Source organism: Caretta caretta, chromosome 10 (assembly GCF_965140235.1).
Source record: "Caretta caretta isolate rCarCar2 chromosome 10, rCarCar1.hap1, whole genome shotgun sequence".
In the NCBI taxonomy this organism is placed as follows: Eukaryota; Metazoa; Chordata; order Testudines; family Cheloniidae; genus Caretta; species Caretta caretta.
In genome coordinates, this window is record NC_134215.1 from 54794112 (window position 1) to 54811459 (window position 17348).

Genomic DNA, 17348 nt, shown 5'->3' on the forward strand with positions numbered 1-17348 from the left:
TCGTAAAAGGTGAAAAGCTAAATAAAAATATTGACCGTGGGCTGGACTCCGCTCTCATTTACAGTCATTCTACATTGGTATAACTACTGATTTCAATTGACTTATCATGATTTGCATTTGTGTGAGAGAGAGGAAAATCAGGCCTGAAAACATTCCACTAATTCATTCTCCAGCATTTAGTCAAAAGTAAAAACAGAACCTTTGTATACTGGATCTGACTTACCTAGGATATATGCTTTGTCTGAGTAACACAAGTGGAACGCTTTTGTCTTATTAGATGTCTTTTATAACAATGCAGTCTGTCGTCTGTTTATATGGTGCCAATGACCATTAAATTAAACACAGTATTTGAGGATAGCATAAAAAATTTAATCCAAAGTACTCTTGCTGTATTTCATTTCAGCCTTGGGCATATTTGGAGAATGTTTTCAATGTGATTTCCCCACCATCTCTTCCTATCACAACTTCTTCCTTTCTTCAACTTCTGGTTTTGCAAGTAGGGTTACATGGAGAGGATGGACTTGCAATTGGCTCTGAAAACCTCCAGAGTTATCCATTATCCCTGTATCCTCCTACATATGTGTGTTCAACCTGCCTTAACACATACACTCCTGTTTTAACAGACACTTTCTTTACAGGTCGACTGAACTGGTGGTCCACAGTGTGTACAAGTTGCAAACGTCTTCTTCCATTGGCTACAACAGGTGATGGAAACTGCCTTTTACATGCTGCCTCATTAGGTAAGGAAATGTCTGGATTAGCTGCTTCTGCTACATAAAACCTTTTCTTGAAGGTTTGCTACTTTCCTCTTTTTCCGTCATAGGTTTTTCGGGGCAAAGGCTTTTTGCTAAAAGGGTGCCTCTTTGGGTACATCCACTCTGCAAATAAAACCCTGCAGCAGCTAGTCTCAGAGTCCAGGTCAACTGACTTGGGCTCACGCTTTGGGGCTAAAAATAGCAGTATAGATGTCTCGCTTGGGCTGAAGCCCAGACTCTGAAACCCAGCAAGTAGGGAGGGTCTCTTTTTAGCCCTGTAGTGTGAGGCCCCCATGCCTGAGTCATTTGACCTGGGTTCTGAGACACTCGGTCACTGTTTTTTTTTTCTTTGTTTCTGGAGGATGGTTTTGCAGTGTAAACATACCTTAATATAAGGCTGATACACTCTATTCTTCAGCTTCTCCCTGTAGCAATGTTTGTGATAAGTATCTATCTATACATGATGAAGGTAGAAGTTTTCAGCTTGCTTTGTAAAATGGAGTTGAAACAGCAAGATAAAACCTAGCCTCTAAGCTAGTGTACATTTTCTATAATATGGCCTGTTGCCTTCTGTGGGATTTTGGCTGCATCATAAACACAGGTTCAAGCCCATAATCCTCTGGTGTTTGTTAAACGTGCATCCTACTATCATTAAGACTACAAATGCAAATATTCTTGGCGTGTCCCGTCTTTGGAAAGGATAATTGTATGGGTAAGAGAGATTAAGGTAAATTACATTCTTTCCTATGTATTTACCATTGATTCAAAGCCACTGCAAACTTTTGTACAAAGGGCACCAAAAGAAAGCCCTGTGACTACACACTTGGAAGTGTAATATGCTGTTTATTTCCTAATAATCGCTTTTGTGCTGAAATAGTACACCAGTAAGACTCAAAAAAGTGACCTTTCTCTTAAAAGTATGGTTATTTTGTAATCATTTTGCAATGTCATTTTGTTTTTGAAATATAAAGTAAGAAATAACAAGAAAACAGATTTGAATACTCTCAAAGTGTCTTTTATAAATAGCGTTGTTTATCCAATTCATCTTCGCTACAAGGGATTGTAAATTATTTACAGCAATTGGTCGGGGCATTTTGACTTGCACACTTTGGCATTAAATATTTTTGTTCCAATGGCTGGCAGCATAATAAATTAAACATGGCTGCCTACGGGTCCTTGTCATGGTGAGATCTCTGACTCTTTTATTATAGGTTACTATTCTCACGTACATGACGACATATATTTTTGTTATCTTAAGAGTTTGGAAGCCTATGGCTGCTTGTATTTTTAGGCTTCCAATAGTCATGAGTGCCTGACTCTTTACTGGGACTTAAATACCAATGGACATGTATCATCTCTGCTGTATGACAGTGCAAGCCTGTGGGTGTCTGTGTTTGAGATAGCCACAAGTGCCTGTCGTTATCCTTAGCACTCTGATGCCTGCACATTCAATTAACTCTGGAGCTAAAATGGAGACCTGTGCATTGAATGTTCATTTCCTTATAGCAACGTTGAAGTCATGCAAAAACAAAATTCCAGACAACTCAAAGCCGCAGTCATTTCTTAACCAGACTTTAAACTTTGCTAGAATTCAGCATTATTCTTCATTAGCCTATTTAGGCTGACAATTTTCATTAGGAAAGCTTGAAAGTAATGAATAGGAATCATTAGCTAGTAAGATTTATAATGTGCACTGCTTTTTTTTTTTTTTGAGTAATGTTATTTGTGTTTTATGCAACTGATTGTTTCTATTTCATAACTGGATCTTTGTTATTTGCCGCATTTTTGCGCTCTAGGGATGTGGGGATTTCATGACAGGGACCTTGTGTTACGTAAAGCACTCTACACCATGATGAGAAGTGGAGCTGAAAGGGAAGCATTGAAGAGAAGATGGAGATGGCAACAGACACAACAGAATAAAGAGGTCTGTGTGGCCTCGAGAGTTTAAACCATTGTGTAGCTGATATAATTTAGGGCAACATTTTTATTCCTACCTCTGAGGTTCTATGAAAAAGCTTTTGCTCTTACCAAATTCCTTGTGCATCTATTTTTCACACATAGACAAATATTTCTGCACGAAAATCAGGAATGCAAAAGCAGATGAATGTATACACCCAAAAAGTTATATGTGCATAGTTCTTACACCTACAAAATCTAAGGCTGGTTTCGGGTCACCTGAACATTTGGGGCTCCAAATTTAAATACATTATTTATGGAGGTGTCAAACGATTAAAGAATAATCACAATTCATTGTGAGATTTAAAAAAAGGTTTTTTTTACATAACTGCACTCAAAAACAGAACAATGTAAAACTTTAGAGCCTACAAATTGAAGAATGAAGGGCCATACGAATGTTTAGCGCATCTGGCACATAAATACTTTGCAACACCAGCTACAACAGTGCCATGCAAATGCCTGTTCTCACTTTCAGGTGACATAAATAAGAAGCAGGCAGCATTATCTCCCGTAAATGTAAACAAGCTTTTTTTGTCTGAGTGATTAGTTGAACAAGAGGTAGGACTGAGTAGACTTATAGGAGGTGAATTGAAAAATACTAGTTCTTTAATTTCTTTTTTACAGTCCAAGTATTTGCAATCAAAAATAATAATATAAAGTGAGCACTATACACTTTGTATTCTGTGTTGTATTCTGAAATCAATATATTTGAAAATGTAGAAAAACATCCACAAATATTTATAATAAATTTAAATTGGTATTCTATTATTGTTTAACAGTGCAATTACAACTGTGATTAATTGTGACTATTTTTGTAATCTAGTTAATTTGTTTTGTATTAATTGCATTCATTAACTGTGATTAATTGACAGCCCTAATTATCTACTGAAAATTACATTACAAAAAAATGAAAACTGTAGATTAAATCATGAAAGAAAAGAAAATGTCAGTTAAGGACCAAATCTCTACCCTGAGAAAATTGACCATATTTTGAAATATGTATTTTAAATGTAATCCTCAAGTACAGTAAAATTAGACACCTCACTTTTTCCCCCCAAAAATTTCATATCCAAATATGTGCTGGAAAAAGCTGTGTTTGAGGGCAAAGCCTTCCCCCATTGGTATGGAGGACCAGGCCTGCTGCAGATCCACTAGCAATGGGGCCAGATATCTGAAGACCTCATATGAGCTCCACTATTGCAGAGGGTAGGAGTGATCAGCAGTGGAGTTTGCCAAGGAAGGAGTAGGGCCTGTGTTTTCTGCAACTAAGCAGATCCACCAGCTATTTACATTCATACTCATGCAGCAGAGGCACAGAAACCACACAGGCTACTGCAGTCTCTGATGCAGTGGCTGCTGTTGAGCAGCTCTGCTAACGATATTTTATCGCCTTCCAAAGTTCCCATGGAACCGTTTCACACCCAATGCTCAAACCTTTCCAACAGCACGCAACTCGGTTTCCCAAGCTGTGTGCGGGAGCAGGGTTTGCCCTTTTGTGCATGCCTCTGCTCACCTGACCAAAGTGAGGAGGTTCAGCAATTCCTCCAACGTAGTCACGACAAATGTGAAATCATGTGGCCAATTGCTGAACACAAAGATAGTTAGTTTTAGGATTTAGTTCTTGCCTTTATCTATACACATCCAAAATTTTAAATAGAGAGTCCCTTTCATTTAAACAAAAAGTCATTCTGCCTGTGGTAAGGGGATACAGAATTCTTCTTTTATATCAGCTCATCAGGGAGCTGCTGGCGTTGCTTTGCTACCTGGAAAGCACAGGGGAGCAGCACCAGTTCTAATTAGGCTGTTGAAAGAAAATAATCAAGAAAACTCTAGAAATTTGAGTAATAGCACCTTTGGATAGCTTAGCTGCTGTCGCATTCAAAGCTGTGAGGTACTGTTCTAAGGTTCGTTCTTCTTTTCTCTCAGTGTGAGAATTTATGCTCACATGGCATTCCATCAACGGCAAGACATAGTGCAGATGAATTAAATCAATAATTTTCCAAGTACTCCAGCATAAATGTTGGCCGTACACAGCTAGCTGAACATGACCAAATAGTTTTGGCTGGTATTTGTGCTATTCATATATGTATTTTCCCTGCTTGCTATTGGCAGCAGCACTAATGAGAGCTGCAGAACTGAATTACAGCACTAATAAGAATCTTATATGCCCTTCCTGATGCTGTCAATGGGAGACAGTTGAGCTATCAGCGGCTAGGCATCCTCTAGTCTGCCTGAAAACACAATGGACCGAGGTGCCTACCTGCCCTTTGTGCCTTCGGAAATCTCTCCCTCCAATCTCCAGGGGAGCGGGAGAGAAGGTGTCACAAGTACTGCTGTCCCTGGACTATCAAGAAAGATCTTCAAAGTAGAGCAAGGCAAAAAAATTTCAATAGTTTAGTCACCAAAAGTGCCATATCGGTCAACCCAAAACTATTTGCAAATTTGTGTCGAGTTCATGAAATAAATTTGACTGAACTGAAAAAATGTTAGTAATGCCAAAACAAAACATTTCATTTTGACCTGACAAAAAATGTCAGGCATTTTGACAAAAGCAAAGGAGGACTAAATTCACAAAATGTTGGTGGAGGGAAGAAATTCCCTCGTAACATTTAGCCACTGGTTTTGGCAGTCTTCTGAGATGTGGGAGACCTAAATTCAACTCCCCCTCCCCCACCTCACCTCCTTTGTCTGATATGGAGAAAGAATTTGAACTTAAGTGTCCTATGTTACTGGTGAGTGCCCTCACCACTATGAGAGAATTTGGTATGTGGCTTTCTCAGTCTCTCCCATTAAAGCTGTTTACATGTTGTATCAAGTAGTCATCGGAGTGAGGACTTGAACTTGGATTTCCTATACGCTAGCTGAATTCCCTATCCACCAAGCTATAGAGTTACTCTCACCCGCTCACTCTTTCACTGGCCCATGAAGCAGTCATTGTCATCATGAATTACTATGAATTTCCACTATGAGTGACAATGAATAGTCATTGGGTCAGTAATAAGATCAAAGATCCACAATGGCACCGGAACCTGAGAACCAAAATGGAAGGAATTTCACATGCATGTGAGATGACTGGATGCCTAGCTACCCAGTTAAACAATTGCTTGGGGCACTTTTGCAGAAGCGAATTGAGAGCCTCCAGCTGAAAATTTTATTCAAAATGTAGTAGCCGTCTTTGATCCGTTTTGATAATTTGGTGCTGTTTGATTTGAAAAAGTGATACTGTAATATCCCAGGGCAATTGCGTGTCATATTCAAATAGCACTAAAAATGAAACACAGCATATGTTAGTGGGTCATGATGTCTACTGTCTGAGACTGGTGATATTTTTAACATCCTATCCTGAAATATACTCTTCTCTCCCCTAGTCGGGTTTAGTTTATACAGAAGAAGAGTGGGAACGGGAATGGAATGAACTGCTTAAACTGGCTTCAAGTGAACCTCGCACTCATTTTGGCAAAAATGGAGGCATGGGTGGTGGGTAAGTTGGATTGTAACAGATTATTTTATCTTTTGCTTCTGTTGGATGGTTATACTAGCACATGCACTAGGGTAGTACAAATAAATGAGGAATTTCCTGGAACACCATTCATCTCACTGTTGCATTTTTCATGTTGTATGCTAGAATACTTACTCTGTAATAGTGCCCGTCATTTTATTGCAGCCTCCGAATACAATGATTGATTCCAGCTGCTCAGATAATTCCAAAGTACCTGTCTGTGCAGCCATGCAGAAGAACCAGGGCTCCACAAGCCCCAGTTTCTTGCTCTCTGGAGGCAGTGTGGAGGCAGTAGAGTCCGGACCCAGGGAGATGGAGGGTGTGTGCCTTTCATCATTCAACAATGACGTCCCTGGGTTATTAAACACCAGCCAGAAAAATAGCCATTACCTGGACCTTGGGGTTGATGCATGGAAAATAGAGGTGGGTAGAAAATAAAAGATCTTCAGGACTCCATCAGAGAATCCCTTGATGTTGTTTTAGAAGGTTATAAAGTCGTGCTCATTTGTCATCGTTTCACAACGCCTTATGTCAGATTCCTAATGATGATTTTTTTTACAGCAACGTCTTGTCTAATAAGCGAGATTATATGATGGGTTTGCCTGTGATAGCAGGGAATTGGACTCAATCCAGGAGGTGTCTTCCAGTCCTATTTCTTATGTTCCTATGTTTGTCCATAACTCTGTGTTGTTCAAAACAGGGCAAGGCCTTTGACTTGCACAGAACTTGATATTTGGATGTGAGAGGTGCCAGCTGGTTCAACAGGTCATTAAAAGGTCTTGGTCCTATAGTGCCCTGCTGAGATGGCTGACCTGGGGAAAGTTAGCCAGCACTTATGGAGGTTACTTTCACCACAAGCAAGAGTAATCTCATCAAAAGGGTGCATAGGAGGCTGTTAATAGGCGAATGCATTCTAATATGAAAGTACCATGTCCCTGCCACTAGAATCAGTGGCCACAAGTCAGGGTTACAGAGGACCTACACAGTGAACTTCTTGGGGTTTTGGGAAGTGGGATTGAGAGCCTCGTTTGGCTGCTTATTTTCTGATGGAAGAGGGAGGCTGAATTTAATCCTATAGTAGTAAATAGGAAAGACATTTGAAATGAACTAGAGAAGCCAATAAAGCAGGGGTGGCCAACCTGTGGCTCTGGAGCCGCATGCGGCTCTTCAGAGGTTAATATGCGACTCCTTGCATGGGCGCTGATGCCGGGGCCGGAGCTAAAGATGCTAACTTTCCAATGTGCTGTGGGGTGCTCACTGCTCAAGCCCCTGCTCTGCCCCAGGTCCTGCTACCCCTTCCCCCGAGCCTGCCATGCCCTCGCTCCTCTCCCCTCCCCACCAGAGCCTCTTGTCCACTGCGAAACAGCTGATTGTGGCGGGCAGGAGGCATAGGGAGGGAGCAGAAGGCGCTGATTGGTGGGGCTGCCGGTGGGGGGGGTAGCAGATGTGGGGGCTGCTGACGTATTACTGTGGCTCTTCGGCAATGTTCATTGGTAAATTCTGGCTCCTTCTCAGGCTTAGGTTGGCCACCCCTGCAATAAACGATAAACCAGTATCCAGTACTGGCACACTTCTTCTTGCAGATCTCTCTTGCTTTTTGCTCACAGGCAGAAAACCTTCTAAGAGCATTGTTGGTAGTGTACAATGGTCATTAACTTTCAACAGTGTCTACTTTTAGAACATTGCTCTTCTTCTAATACGGTCTAATTGGAAAGGAAATACCCAAATCAGACTGAGCTTTCAGCTGTCCAAACTACATACAAATATTTTACATGTTCAGATAAGAAATGAACAATAGATTTTTTTGGACATTAAATTTGTGTGTATTCTATACAGTGTGTATCAGGCTACATCCTTCCCTCATTTACACCTGTGCAAACCCCCAGTGCAGTGAACTGGGTTGCAGAGAATTTAACTCAAAACAGCCATGTGCTTTCACAAATGAAGCAACGTATTATTACAGAGCATGTCACACTTTAAAAAATCTAATTACGTTCTGAAGGCAGTTGGGTGGCACAGGATATAAGCTGGGGGCAGAATTTGGCCCTACAGAGAAAGTCAGTTGTGATAAAACATATTCCAAAGTACCCAGGTTTTTTGTTTTTGTTTTTTTTGGAAAAACAAAAGGATTTTTTTTTTGTTTATTTAATAAGACAATACACTACAATAGATAGTTGTAGTCTCATAAGGCCTTTTGAAATCTACACACTACTTGAACTTTGATTCCATGTTGTTACCAAAAGCCCTCAATGAAAATAATGAACCTTTATATTGCAGAGCTTGGTATAGTTTATTTTTTTTCTGTCTCTGTAAACAGTTATAATTCATCTGTAATATAAATAATATTATCAAGCCAGAAAATTATTTAAATATAGTTTTCTCAAATTGAAATTGATTTGTTCTTTGTCCTGTTGAAGTTAACAGTGGGATAGTAGCTAGAAAGGTCACATCAGACCATACACATCAAGTTCTAAGGCCTCATCTGATCTTTCTTACCTGATTTCCAAATGTGTTCCTCTGGATTCATTCTGCAAGAGCGTGGTTGATTGCAGTTACTTTGATTAAACTCTGGAGATTGAATGAAACTGTGTCAGATGGGCAGTTATTGGAAAATATTTTCATTACAAGACAATGAAAGTGGGTACAGCCCTCATACTTTGGCTCCCTGGATGGCCATCTCTGTCAATATAATTATGTACATTTTAGTTAAATTAGCATATTGGAGCATACTGTGGTACTTGATGAGGGTTAGGGTAAGACCAAGTTCTGTGTAACTTACTACCAGCATGTATTTAATTTGAAGTATAAAGAGGTTTCAGTAAAAATGGAAAGAATAATTTATATTTTTAGATATTACTTAAGGAAATAAAACAATATTGTTTGTATAATAATTAAATATCCTTACTGCACAAATGTAATTGGATTCCTTATAGCTTTAGGACTTAACATGAAATAGCACTGAACACTTAATCAAAGTGCACTTGTTCATGAAGTGCAGTATAGTTTTGTTTACAATAGACCGGCCCTGAGAATACAAGAATTTTAATTTTCATACCTGAATAGGGGGGGTGTTAAAACTAAAGCCATTTATTCTCTATTCATTCAGTGCATTCTTTTCTCTAGTTGCTGTTTCCTCTTGAGAAAATTGCATGTTATAAGTAATTAGACGAAGTGGAGGCGTAAACCACAAAAAGGATAAAATACCTTTAGAAAAAGTGTTCCTACTCTCCACTGTGTTGAAGCAGAATGTGACATTTTCTCAGCATTTTTAACCTTTAGATGTCAGGACTAAGGATTTCGCTGACACAACATCTTTATTTTCAGAAAAATGTTCACTAAGCATAGTATATATATATATTTGTCCTTATATACAGAAGATAACAAAGAATAATTTTGCTCTTCAGTCTTCTAAATCTGCCACAGTCTTTTAAAATGTAGTTCAGTCCACATTTCTACTACAGGCAGGTACTCAACACCAGTTCCCACAACCTCATTTTATCCATCTCATACTGTATGTGTCTCATGGAGCACACAGCTTCAGTGTGTTTGGATGTGCTGAAATGGTGGTGGTTGTATTTAACAGAGACACATACTCCTTTTAAAAATTCCCTTTTCAGTAATAAGCTTTTGTGAGCTACAGCCTGCTTCATTGGATGAAGTGGGTTGTAGCTCATGAAAGCTTATGCTCAAATAAATTGGTTAGTCTCTAAGGTGCGACAAGTACTCCTTTTCTTTTTGCAGATACAGACTAACACGGCTGCTACTCTGAAACTTTTCAGTAAGCTTCACCTCCCCCATGGTTTTTTTTTAAAAGAAGTCTAATACCGTTTGTTAAATCAAATATAATTTAGGTCAAATTGTTGTTAGTTACGTGTATTAGGCATTTCTCTTGTTGGGGATGGGAAAATAGCAATAGGAAATGGTCAACAAATCAGATGTGAATTACAATCCTAATATACCCGTTAAAAGAATAGTGAAGACTAACCAAAACTAGCCAAAGAAATTAACCTGTAAAAGTGTATAATTTTAGTACTCACTCCAACCATTCCATTGCCAAGGAAAGTGTGGGCCCCTTAATGAATGAGGGAGGCAACCTAGTGACAGAGGATGTGGAAAAAGCTAATGTACTCAATGCTTTTTTTGCCTCTGTCTTCACGAACAAGGTCAGCTCCCAGACTGCTGCGCTGGGCATCACAACATGGGGAATAGATGGCCAGCCCTCTGTGGAGAAAGAGGTGGTTAGGGACTATTTAGAAAAGCTGGATGTGGACAAGTCCATGGGGCCGGATGCGTTGCATCCGAGAGTGCTAAAGGAACTGGCGGCTGTGATTGCAGAGCCATTGGCCATTATCTTTGAAAACTCGTGGCGAACGGGGGAAGTCGCGGATGACTGGAAAAAGGCTAATGTAGTGCCAATCTTTAAAAAAGAGAAGAAGGAGGATCCTGGGAACTACAGGCCAGTCAGCCTCACTTTAGTCCCCGGAAAAATCATGGAGCAGGTCCTCAAAGAATCAATCCTGAAGCACTTACATGAGAGGAAAGTGATCAGGAACAGTCAGCATGGATTCACCAAGGGAAGGTCATGCCTGACCAATCTAATCGCCTTCTATGATGAGATTACTGGCTCTGTGGATGAAGGGAAAGCAGTGGATGTATTGTATCTTGACTTTAGCAAAGCTTTTGACACGGTCTCCCACAGTATTCTTGTCAGCAAGTTAAAGTATGGGCTGGATGAATGCACTATAAGGTGGGTAGAAAGTTGGCTAGATTGTCGGGCTCAGCGGGTAGTGATCAATGGCTCCATGTCTAGTTGGCAGCTGGTGTCAAGTGGAGTGCCCCAGGGGTCGGTCCTGGGGCCGGTTTTGTTCAATATCTTCATAAATGATCTGGAGGATGGTGTGGATTGCACTCTCAGCAGATTTGCGGATGATACTAAACTGGGAGGAGTGCCAGATAAGTTGGAGGGCAGGGATAGGATACAGAGGGACCTAGACAAATTGGAGGATTGGGCCAAAAGAAATCTGATGAGGTTCAATAAGGATAAGTGCAGGGTCCTGCACTTAGGATGGAAGAACCCAATGCACAGCTACAGACTAGGGACTGAATGGCTAGGCAGCAGTTCTGCGGAAAAGGACCTAGGGGTGACAGTGGACGAGAAGTTGGATATGAGTCAGCAGTGTGCCCTTGTTGCCAAGAAGGCCAATGGCATTTTGGGATGTATAAGTAGGGGAATAGCGAGCAGATCGAGGGACGTGATCGTCCCCCTCTATTCGACATTGGTGAGGCCTCATCTGGAGTACTGTGTCCAGTTTTGGGCCCCACACTACAAGAAGGATGTGGATAAATTGGAAAGAGTCCAGCGAAGGGCAACAAAAATGATTAGGGGTCTGGAACACATGACTTATGAGGAGAGGCTGAGGGAACTGGGATTGTTTAGTCTGCGGAAGAGAAGAATGAGGGGGCATTTGATAGCTGCTTTCAACTACCTGAGAGGTGATTCCAGAGAGGATGGTTCTAGACTATTCTCAGTGGTGGAAGAGGACAGGACAAGGAGTAATGGTCTCAAGTTGCAGTGGGGGAGGTTTAGGTTGGATATTAGGAAAAACTTTTTCACTAGGAGGGTGGTGAAACACTGGAATGCGTTGCCTAGGGAGGTGGTGGAATCTCCTTCCTTAGAAGTTTTTAAGGTCAGGCTTGACAAAGCCCTGGGTGGGATGATTTAATTGGGGATGGGTCCTGCTTTTGAGCAGGGGGTTGGACTAGATGACCTCCTGAGGTCCCTTCCAACCCTGATATTCTATGATTCTATGATTGCAAGGAATATTGACTGAATAAATTATTCTTTTCAATGTACCATACCAAAAATTACTACTTAAACTTATGCATCATCTAAAAGGGAAAAGAACTCTTCAAAGAATAATATTTTTGTCTGACAGTGTCGTGTACCTACCAGTTATTTAGTGTCCTCAAATAATGTGCAGATCAGCCTTTGAATTATAGATGAGGTAATCTCCTTTGGTGCCAGAACTAACTACAGCATCAAAAGTCACGTACCCATCAAAAGAAAACCTCAGTAACAAATGTGTTTTGATTTTTGTCACCACATCCACCTGTGAGTTAGTTTTATTTATTTATTTGTTGTGAGTCAAATGCACTTATAAGAAATCTGCAATTGTCTGTGAACCTCCAGGGGTTCTTTGAGAACCTTCTTTTTGTGAGAGCAGATGCTGAGGAATTGAAGTCACAGAGCAAGAAGAAGATAAAGAGAATCGAGGGAAAGCTATGACTTGAGTTCTTGCCTCCTACACAATAAATCCTGCAGCCAGTTTAAATAGGATAATTAACCATGAAATAGTCCTTGTTTCAGAAGTGATTTGTACACATTGTCCTAAGTGGTCCCAAAAGGAATCTCAGATCATCAAAATCTTTTCATTTATCTTCATGTTGAACCAAAAGCAATAGGACTGAATGGAAAATCCAAAAGGGAACTGCTTCAGTTTGAGAAAAGGTTCTTACATCCTTTATTTTATTTTTAAAAAGGGCCTTAGTCCCCTTCTCTCTCCCCAACCCCCACTTCTACCCCAATGCCCCTTCATAGATAGTTTTCAGTTAAAGGGCTTTAGTGACTGATTGGATTGTTATTATGACAGTTCCTTCATGGACAGATACTGGGGCCAGCCGAACGCTTGATGTCATGTGATTACATCTTCATACCTTGCTTCTTGCAAAGGGATGAGAATATACCCTGGGAGAAGTGTAATGATTTCATTTAACATCTTTGTCTTTCCATGACTCAAGTAGTTTTACACTTAAAACAGATTCTGTCAGTGAATAGTATTTTGGCTTTAAAACTAACAGGAATGTTAGCTTCTAATTCAAGACATTGTGGGCTTGATATTGTTAATGTTTTGCTGTCACTATTCTATAAAACCAAATGGTTTTAAGGGTTTTTGTTTTTTTGTTTTTAATCACAACAAGATACTCAGAATCTTCCCATGTGTCATCTTCAACACAAACATGAAGAGGGAAAGTAGGGAAAAATCAGGCACCTAGTTAGGAAATAATCCTTAATGCACAGATGACTCAAAGCTTGAAGCTCCTTGAGTTAAGTCCTAGCAGTATTTCATCAATGTATAGGACGAGCTGTTTGCTACAGCTCGACACATTTCATTTGAAATGGAATTAACCTGAAGAGGGTCACTAACATAGAATCTTAGGACTGGAAGGGACCTTGAGAGGTCATCTAGTCCAGTCTGCTGCACTCATGGTAGGACTAAGTATTATCTAGACCATTCCTGACAGGTTTTGTCTAACCTGCTCTTAATCTCTAATGATGGAGATTCCACAGCCTCCCTGGGCAATTTTTTCCAGGGCTTAACCACCCTGACAGTTAGGAAGTTTTTCCTAATGTCCAACCTAAACCTCCCTTGCTGTAATTTAAGCCCATTGCTTCTTGTCCTATCCTCAGAGGTTAAGAAAAACGATTTTCCTCCCTCCTCCTTGTAAGAACCTTTTATGTACTTGAAAACTATCATGTCCCCCCTCAGTCTTCTCTTTTCCAGACTAAACAAACCCAGTTTTTTCAATCTTCCCTCATAGGTCATGTTTTCTAGACCTTTAATCATTTTTGTTGCTCTTCTCTGGACTCTCTCCAATTTGGCCATATCCTCCCTGAAATGTGGCACCCAGAACTGGACACAATACTCCAGTTAAAAGAAAAGGCCTAATCAGTGCAGAGTAGAGTGTAAGAATTACTTCTCGTGTCTTGCTTACAACACTCCTGCTAATACATCCCAGAATGATGTTCGCTTTTTTGGCAACAGCACTACACTGTTGACTCATATTTAGCTTGTGGTCCACTGTGACCCCCAGATCCCTTTGCGCAGTACTCCTTCCTAGGCAGTCATTTCCCATTTTGTATGTGTACAACGGATTGTTCCTTCCTAAGTGGAGAGCTTTGCATTTATCCTTATTGATTTCATCCTATTTACTTCAGACCATTTCTCCAGTTTGTCCAGATCATTTTGAATTTTAATCCTATCCTCCAGAGCACTTGCAACCTCTCCCAGCTTGGTATCGTCCACAAACTTTATACGTGTACTCTCTATGCCATTATCTAAATCATTGATGAAGATATTGAACAGAAATGGACCCAGAACTGATCCCTGCGGGACCCCACTCATTATGTCCTTCCAGCATGACTCTGAATCACTGATAACTACTCTCTGGGAACAATTTTCCAACCGGTTTTGCACCCACCTTATAGTAGCTCCATCTAGGTTGCATTTCCCTAATTTGTTTATGAGAACGTCATGCGAGACCGTATCAAAAGCTTTACTAAAGTCAAGATATAGGTATACATTGACCTAGCTCTGACTGTACAGACTTTTACAAGACCCCTATGTGGCAAAACTACTTAGAAAAAATTGTAATAAAATATTGGTTCACAAACTTTTTCATTCAATGCCCACATATTCATGGGGAGATTTCCTTGTAGCCCACCTTCACTCCATACCCAGAGTCTCATACCACTGTTATGGCAACTATGGTAATTGCACACAGTGGACAATTAATATTAAGGGAATATTGAATATATTTGTAACTGTCTGATAATGAGTACTAACATCTGGAAACAATGAGGTGAGCCAACACCATATGACAAGCCAGCCGTCCACAGATCATCAGCAAGTCCTGCATAGACCACAAGTGACCTACAAATGCATTTGAGGACCTCTGCAATAAAATATGTAGAGCTGGTCAAATGTTTTGACAATTTTTTCTTGTAAAAAAAAAGGTTTAATTTCAACATTTTTCATTTTTCTACAAAAATACGTTCGGTTCTGAACTGTAAATACAAACAGAGATTTTTATTTCCTCCCTCGTTTCTGCACATGACTCCTGCACTATATCTGTGCCACCAGGCGCTGAGGCACAGTGTAGCGCAGGCTGCCATAAGCAGCCGTATACAGCTCCCTTTGCAAGCCCTGTCTTAGGGGGCAGGTGAGGGGAAAGGAGCAGGAGGGGGATATTCCAAACTGAAGATTTTACATGGCTCCAGAAAGGGAATTGGCCTATAGGCAGACCTCAGCAGGCTACTATAAATTAGAGTACCCTTAGTGACAGGTTTCAGAGGAACAGCCGTGTTAGTCTGTATTCGCAAAAAGAAAAGGAGGACTTGTGGCACCTTAGAGACTAACCAATTTATTTGAGCATGAGCTTTCGTGAGCTACAGCTCACTTCATCAGATGTATACCGTGGAAACTGCAGCAGACTTTATATACACACAGAGAATATGAAACAATACCTCCTCCCACCCCACTGTTGGATGGGCTAGCACCAGCAGGAGAGTGAATTTGTGTGGGGGGGTGGAGGGTGAGAAAACCTGGATTTGTGCTGGAAATGGCCCACCTGTTGATCACTTTAGATAAGCTATTACCAGCAGGACAGTGGGGTGGGAGGAGGTATTGTTTCATATTCTCTGTGTGTATATAAAGTCTGCTGCAGTTTCCACGGTATACATCTGATGAAGTGAGCTGTAGCTCACGAAAGCTCATGCTCAAGTAAATTGGTTAGTCTCTAAGGTGCCACAAGTCCTCCTTTTCTTTTTGCGAGTACCCTTAGTGTTGCTCTGATTTATATCAGAGGCAGTATTGGTCCCTGGAGCAATCCAAAATCCCAAGGGTATAAAGGTGACTTAAAGCCACCTTTGTAGCTTCTGCCCCTTTGCTGCATCTACTGTGCTGCATTTCCTGCATCTCCACTTCCTTCTGTGTAAATTTGAATAAAGACTTCTTTGGTGTCTAGGTTCCTAATAGTCACCAATTTTAGGAGCCAGAATCAGTCCATCACCAGGAAAGGACACACAAGTGATCTATTTGAGTAGCTTTAACAGAGCTAGTATTCAATGTGAACACTCATCTCAATCCAGAACAGCAGCCATTTTTTGCATTCCATCATTTCACAAGTGCACGTTTTTTTAAAATTCAGGATCCAAGCATTTCTTATGATTTTTCAGCACTTCTAGTCCCAGAGAAAACAGGGAAGTGAATTAGTGTTGGGTTTTTTTTAATATGAAAATGTGACCATTTGATTTTGGGGGAAAGCTTGAGGTCATGTCTTATTTTATCAGAGAATTTTGCTCATCCACTTGCTTGCACAAAGTTCTTAATTACTGTAGTAAATTAACTTTTTTTTTATTTTAATTGAGGCATTAAGGGGCAGAAAATCATTAAGATTATGTTGGTTTGTTTTGTGGCCTAAAGTTTAGCTGGTTTATTGAAAAGCAGTTTAAAAGCAAATCTATAAAATGTGTCCACATATTTACTGATCTGAAGAATGTGACAGTCATGAAGAAGTGCCCAGCATATTTTAGACATAAAATACACACACACTGTATGTCAGACTGAGTAAGAATCATTCAAACATCACTGCAGAGAATTCTTGCATCCTCCAGGGTGACAGGATCACATACACAGCCACTCAACCAGGGTATTGTCGGTATGAGTAGGAGCAAGTTGGGAGTTTAAAAATAAATTCTTTTTTTGAACTTTTGCTGATGTTGACAGAGAAAACAAAGGAGTGGTTAAAAGTGTATGTTAGCATAAGTGTTTTATGTAGAGCCAGCTCATATCCTTGGATTGAGTCCATTTATTTTGGAGAATATGATAAACATCTCTTCCTTGCCCCAACCACCTTTCCAAATTCTTGTCTAAGTATGTCATATTATTCTGGTCATTTAGAAAAAAGGACCTTAGGGGAATTATCTCATTGGCAAGACAACAAGACAGAGAGGTCACTTTGCTACAGTCCATGTCGTCTTGTTCAATTTGAGAAATTGCCTCCTTTGTAATAATTTTTCAGTGTATATACATATTTATATACATATTGGTTTTCTCCATTGGGAGATGAAGACTCTCTGGAATGCTGCGTAACAATCCAGGCTATTAAAACCTCCAATACTCTTGCTGGTCAGGAATTACGTTTGCCTTCCACCCCTATGCTCTAGCACACCTGGCATACTTGTCACAAGACATTTTTCAGTTTCAGTTGAAAAATACAAAAAGCTAAGTGATTTCTTTTAAAAAAAAAAATCACCATTGATGGGCATGATAGAGATTTAACTCAGAATACCAATGACT

General features: G+C 40.2%; 1 protein-coding gene across 5 annotated transcripts in view; it reads left to right on the plus strand.

Moving 5' to 3' along the window:
* Window positions 1-17348, plus strand: part of OTUD7A (OTU deubiquitinase 7A) — a 259935-nt gene that overhangs the window by 191930 nt on the left and 50657 nt on the right. For all 5 annotated transcript variants that reach the window (XM_048867961.2, XM_048867960.2, XM_048867964.2 and 2 more), the window contains 3 exons: window positions 639-740; window positions 2552-2679; window positions 6080-6192. In XM_048867961.2, coding sequence (XP_048723918.1) covers window positions 639-740; window positions 2552-2679; window positions 6080-6192 — 343 coding nt within the window. The remainder of the gene's footprint in view (window positions 1-638; window positions 741-2551; window positions 2680-6079; window positions 6193-17348) is intronic.